Source organism: Enhydra lutris, unplaced genomic scaffold (assembly GCF_002288905.1).
Source record: "Enhydra lutris kenyoni isolate GAN:26980312 unplaced genomic scaffold, ASM228890v2 scaffoldscaffold13, whole genome shotgun sequence".
Taxonomy (NCBI): domain Eukaryota; kingdom Metazoa; phylum Chordata; class Mammalia; order Carnivora; family Mustelidae; genus Enhydra; species Enhydra lutris.
In genome coordinates, this window is record NW_019154097.1 from 47,018,750 (window position 1) to 47,025,230 (window position 6,481).

The following is a 6,481-nucleotide window of genomic DNA, read 5'->3' on the forward strand; positions in this document are numbered from 1 at the left end:
TTTTCTAAATAACACAAACTTGCCTCTCTAAATAATATGAAAACGTTTGATGGGCATTTTGCCAAAATATATCTCCCTGGCTTTTTTTTGGGTAGGGGGACACAGAAACATAAGGAAGAATTCCACACCAGTGTTGGTGCAGGGAACCAGCCAAAAATATTGACTCCATTTCTCTCCTTTGGAGAAGACTCATGTTTTACTGAATAAGAATGTTTAGGAACAAATCGAATCTTAACGGAAAAAAATTGTTAAAATCTTTATTGTAAACCTCCCCTCCTCCTCAGTCCCACAGAAACTTCTGCTGAAGAAAATCTCCAGGTTCCACCAAGGACAGCAGGGTCAAGAGCAGGGCCCAGGTGCCCTTGGGCTTAAAATCCAACAGTTTCCATCACTGCTGTTTTTTGAGTAAAGAAATGTATCTTTGCACCCATTTTTCCTTTGGCTGGGCACAGACTTTATGGCCTTTTTTGGTAGTGAATCTGTGGAAAGGAGAAGCTGACAGTCAATACAGAGAACTTTTGCTTCCTGTAGAGCTGGGAAGGGTGGGGGTCAGCCCGTTGATTCACTTTCCCTCGCCCTTCTGCAGCTGTTAGAGCCTCCATTCCCTCTTCTGGTCCTCGATTTCCCCTCTGCTCTGTTTCCCACTAGAGCCCACGCTCCCAGGCCCACCTCCCCCAGGAAATAATTTCCAACAGCTTTAGTCCAAAGCATGTAGCCTGGACCATCCCTCTTAATTCTTTTGTTTTAACATAGATGCTTTATGGAGATGTAATTCACACGCCATGCAATTCACTCTTTTAAAGTGTATCAATGATAATTCATTGGTTTTGAGTAGATCCATGCATGACACCACCATTCATTTTATTTTTTTTAAGATTTTATTTATTTATTTGACAGAGAGAGATCACAAGTAGGCAGAGAGGCAGGCAGAGAGAGAGGAAGGGAAGCAGACTCCCTGCTGAGAGAAAGCCGGATGCGGGGGCTCAATCCCAGGACCCTGAGATCATGACCTGAGCCGAAGGCAGAGGCTTTAACTGACTGAGCCACCCAGGCGCCCCCCACCATTCATTTTAGAACATTAGCCTGACCACCCCCCTCCCACCAAAAGTCTTTATTATTTTTGATTCATGGAATCGTAGCACGTCAGGTCTCCAAGCAAAAACATGAGGTCAAAGCCTGTCGTGCCGTTCCATTCTTAATCCCATTATCATGGGTTGTTGGCCACTGCTGTTTATATAGGATTCCTACATTCCTTATGGCACTGTGCACTCATGAAGAGTGAGGGTCCTGCTTGATATCCTGAGTGTCCTCCAGCCCCAGATGTGATGAAAGACTAAGTCGGGGTGTTCTAGCCTAGAGCAGCTCACAGAGCCCAGCAGTATTTACGGGGTAGGGGGAGCTCTAAGGCTGGCCCCATGCCGGGGAGAAGAGCCAAAACGATACAGGACGCCTGGGTTGCTCAGTCATTAAGCATCTGCCTTCAGCTTAGGTCATGATCCCAGGGTCCTGGGATCGAGCCCCACATTGGGCTCCCTGCTCAGCAGGGGGCCTGCTTCTCCTTCTCCCACTCTCCCTGCTTGTGCTCCCTCTCTCGCTGTCTCTCTCTGTCAAATAAATAAATAAAATCTTAAAAAAAAAAGATGGGAAAATGGGGGAGAAACAGGACTTTGTGAACCTTTGAGATTTCTTTGACATCATTGAAAGATGGGGATTTGTGCCTCTTCCCGTCGAAGTAAGGCCAACCTTAGGGACTGGTTGACCAGTAGGTTGTGGCAGAGCTGATGCTGTGTGACCTCATAGGCTACTTCACAGAAGGTTATAGAGCTTATGCCTGGTTCACTGGGACACTTACACTGGAGCTTTGCACCAGCTTGTAAGGAGAGCCCCCAGCTCAGGTAACCACACCTTGTGGAAGCCCAAAGTGGCCGAACAGAGACACCATGCAGAGAGGACCCAAAGAGAGATGCCGTTCCATCTCATCCCCAAAGAGATCTGTCTCTACCCCTACAACAGATGCCATGCCAGACCATCCGGCCAAGCCCTGACAAAAGTCCTGTCCCACGGAGACCGGAAAGTGATCGCTGTTGTATTAACCACTGAGTTTTGGTGTGGTCCCTCACACAGTGACTGATAACTGATGTTGGCCTCTCCCCTTCCCTTTACAAATGAGGAAACTTGACTTGCCGAAGGTCACATAGCTTATAAGTGACAGAGCCACCGCTTTGAGCCCAGCTCAGGGCTCTTTGCAAAGCATTATGAGTTGACATCTCAAAAGCCCCAGAAAGCTTTAAATCGAGACACTAAGGAGAAGCCTCTGAGCCCCGGAGTGTGCCCTTCCACAACTGGGCACTCATGCGTCCCTTTCCTGTTCCTAACTATCTCAGAACAATGACATTCAGGTTTGCCACGGGAGGCCCTTCTCTCTGCTTCTGCACCATGCTCTGCTGTTCAGGAACCCCACACCCTTGGGAGCAGGAACCAGCCCTTCCCTGTGTGTTTGCATTTAAAGATAGCTTCCAGCTGGCAAACGTCCACTATGGGCAGGCACAACACTAAAGACTTTGTCTGTGATATCTCGTTTAGTCCTGCCGGGGCCCTGTGTCCTCTCTCCCACTACTGACGAGCCCCGCATGACTTGGCTCCTGTCTGCTTGTCCATCTGTAGGCGACATGTTCCTCTGACACACCTGCAGCTCTCTGCCCGACACATCCTTGTTCCACTTTGGAACAGCGCCATTCCCACTTATCCTTAGCGGGGAGGATCTCAGTGCACATGCCACGTCCTCTGGGAGACCTTCCCCCCACCAAATTAGGTCCTCGTGTGACTGTGATGGAGGCTCGCAGAATATACCAACCCAAAATATGCCACTTTGGCAGAAGCATTATTTTGAACTAAAGACACTTCGGAAAAACAAACAAACAAACCCAGCAGGTGCTAGAAGGGTGTTCTGACTTCCTCTTTTTCCCCTGAAAGCAGGAAATAGAATTCCCATGTGAAAGATATCCTTCTTGTACCAGGAGGAAAGAAATATCCCTATTGCCAGAGATAAGAAGTCAAAGCCAAGAGAATTCTTTACAAATAGACCTTGTTAAGGTAAGTCTTACTGTCCCGTACAGCCTACCCTATAGATTTTAGTCGTATTTCCACAATCTACTCTCTCTGTTCAAGCTAGCTTAAAAGCACTTAGGTTTTGCCATTCCTTTGGGTTTTCATTTTCCTATGGGGGCTCCCGTGTACATGTAAAAATTTGTGTGCCTTTTTCTTTTTTCTGTTAATCTCTCTTATGTCAATCTCCTTCTCAGGCTCCCCTGGAGCTCCTAAGAGGGCAGAGATAAAGTACTACCTCCCATACAAGACAAATTCCCTCCTGCTTTCTTTCTTCATTACATTATCTATTTCGTGTAAATACCTTTAATAGCCTTTTCTTACGCTAGGATTAAGGTCTATAAGGGCTGTCTGTTCTCTTTTTTATACCCAGCACTTGGTACATTGTTTGCCGCATGGTATGAAAGCTAGGAAACCAAGGCTCCAGGGTCACACTCATTAGTGGCAGAGGCAAAGTGACAACCCAAGTGACCAGAGTCCCATCCTGAGTCTCATCTTGGCGCTGTGTGGGCGGGGGGGGGCTGGTCTGCCCTGCCCAGCACCCAGGCACTAAAGTGGCTGGTGGGGACCCCGAAAGTCCAAATAAGAAATACTCACATCACAGCCTGCTGGGGGCAGCTGTTCCTGGTGAACTGATAGGAATGCACCAACTTCCAGGGAAGGATCTTGCGGCTGTATTTGAAACAGCAGAACTCGGCTATATCACTGCCACCTAAAAAACAGGGAGAGGAAGGAGCTAGGAGGGGGGACCCTTTGCTTCTCTGCACAGCCCGCCCCGGGGAAGGGAGTAGGACATCTCCATACGTGTGGCTACTCCAGAATGGACACTGAGAATGAAGATCAGGAGAAGAAGAAAGCCAACAGGAAAGCTCTTCATGGTGCTGCAAGCCAGGCCCTCCACAGCCTTCTCCCAAATTCCTCCTGACTCCACCTGACCCCCTTTTGTAGGGCTAAGTTGTCCCCTAAGAGATTTCCAGAGAAATTTGTGGTTGAGAACAAAAAGCAGCCTTTTGACCCTATAGTGGAGAAGCAACCTGATACCTTTAGAAGAAAATTAGAAGGAAAAGAAAAGTCATCTGAGGGAAGGGGAGGAGCCAGCACACCATTGGGAGTTTCTGCCCCGGTGTTTTTGTCCGAACCAATGCTTTGTTGTTTGAAAAGCAAAAGTGGAGGAAATGAAATAATGGTTCTCCAGAACTGACTCAAAATACCTTAGAACACAGTGCTTTTCCTGGATTGATTTCTGGCTCTCGACCAAAACTTTCTTTGCCTTTTAAGTACAGGTTATCTCTCTCTCTCTTTTGTAAAGATTTTATTTATTGATTTGAGAGAGAGAGAGAGCACTAGAGGGGGAAGGGTCAGAGGGGGTAGAGTTAGAGGGAGAAGCAGACTCCCTGGTGAGTAGGGGCTCAATCCTGGGACTCTGGGATCATGACCCGAGCCTATGTCAGACACTTAACTGACTGAGCCCCCCTGGCGCCCCAGCATGGCTTATCTCTTGATGACGCATGGACGGTCTCAGGATACTATCGATCGTAGAGCAGCCTGGTCACAACAACAAAGGTTCAAGAACAAGGCTTTGGCAGGTACCTGTCCTATCTTCTCAGTGCCACCCATCCTGCGACCCTTGGTGCCAGAGCTTTTGGGGGCACTTAGAGCTATCTCCTCTGGTTTAGAGGGTCCCAAACCCGGCAGAACATCACAATTGCCTGGGGCCTGAAGAAAAAAGAAAACACCCAAAGATATTCTCTGTTCCTGCTTTGTACCTCCTGGGTCAGGGTCTTTGGGAGAGATACCCAGAAATCTATATTTTAGCCAGATTTGACTAAAATGGGGAAAACGTATTCTAGAGTGGGGCTGTGAATTCCACCAAGTCTCAGGGAGGGGTAGAGTGGGACTTTCAGATCTGTATCTACCACCAACCACCCCCCCCCATCCAATAATGCTCTGTTGGGGCTTTAAAAATTTGAGTTTAAGGCAAAAAAGAAAATCCACTAACCATCTAGAACCACAGAGCTAACTGGGACTCTTTAAAACAACACCACCCCCTCCCCCAGCACCTCAGTCATCCAGACTATTCTGACTGTGGTTCTGAACTCACTGTTGACCTTGTCTCAATTCAAGGCAGTTCTGACTTTGACACAATTCTTTTAGGTTCTTTTTATTTTATTTTTATTTTTATTTTTATTTATTTATTTTTAAAGATTTTATTTATTTGACAGACAGAGATCACAAGTAGGCAGAGAGGCAGGCAGAGAGAGAGGAAGAAGCAGGCTCCCTGCTGAGCAGAGAGCCCGATGCGGGGCTCGATCCCAGGACCCTGGGATCATGACCCGAGTCGAAGGCAGAGGCTTTAACCCACTGAGCCACCCAGGCGCCCCTTAGGTTCTTTTTAAAATTTGGCCGAAATCCGTATTTCCATTGCCTCTGCTCTGTTCAAAAATGCCTACTTTCTCTTCTTTTGGAAGATGAGCAAATTGAGGTTTTGGCAGATTTGAAGACCACTGTTTTCATTTGGGTTCCCCTAAAACAGGTGCTGAGACAAGGATCCCAGCGTAAGCAATTTGTGACGGGGGTAATTCCAGAAGACACCAGTTGGGGAGAGCAGACAGGAGGTGGGAAAGGGAGGGCACTGACATAGGGGTGAGGAGGTCAAGCAAGTTACTGCCTTGGGCAGCTGAAGCTTGGTAGCTCTGAGGGGCTCGGGGACCCATGCAGGACAAACCTGAGTTGGCCCGACTGTGGGGAGAGGAATTGGGTTATTAACCCTCCACCTCTCTTCATGTCTTTGGTTGAGGGCGGGATCCCGCATCTCTGCCTTGTCCTACAACCAGACTGAGTGCTCCGTGATGAGGGTAATAGCCCTCAGGCAGGGCAGGTGTCCTCCATAAGCAGCCTTTGACTCACAGAAGTGAGAGATAAGGGGTTATGAATGGGGCTCCAATGGCACCTGCTACCATTATTATGTTTGTCCTTGAATATCTCTCTTGCAGGTTAAGTCTCCCCACCCATGCCTTCAGCTGGCCCCACACCATCCCTCACCACCTTCACACACCAGTTCCTGCTTCGATAGCTCCCGTGTGCTGGTGATCCAAAGGTTTCATAGACAGAACACAATAGACACTAACCATGAGAGGCTGATAGAGATTTGATCAATTGGACTGTAGTTAGAATTTGGAACTTTTCTTCATTAAAAGGCACCAATAAGAGAGTGAAAAGGTGGGGGGTTGGGTAGATTTTTGCCATATGTCTACTAGGTTGAAGAGTGTCTCCCCCAAATTCATGGTACTTTGGAACTTTGGAACTTTGGAATGCGATCTTATTTGAAAAACAGGGTCTTTGAAGCTATAATTAGTTAAGAGGAGGTCATATTTGG

General features: G+C 47.6%; 1 protein-coding gene across 1 annotated transcript; it reads right to left on the reverse strand.

The window, feature by feature from the left end:
• Positions 1 to 252: 252 nt before the first annotated feature.
• Positions 253 to 4,142, reverse strand: LOC111145534 (C-C motif chemokine ligand 26). Its single transcript, XM_022500447.1, has 3 exons — positions 3,910 to 4,142; positions 3,703 to 3,817; positions 253 to 479 (listed from the first exon to the last, which is right to left on the reverse strand). Exons 1-3 carry the CDS (start codon positions 3,980 to 3,982, stop codon positions 389 to 391), a joined length of 279 nt encoding a protein of 92 aa, XP_022356155.1. The 5' UTR covers positions 3,983 to 4,142; the 3' UTR covers positions 253 to 388.
• Between the last annotated feature and the right edge of the window lie 2,339 nt (positions 4,143 to 6,481).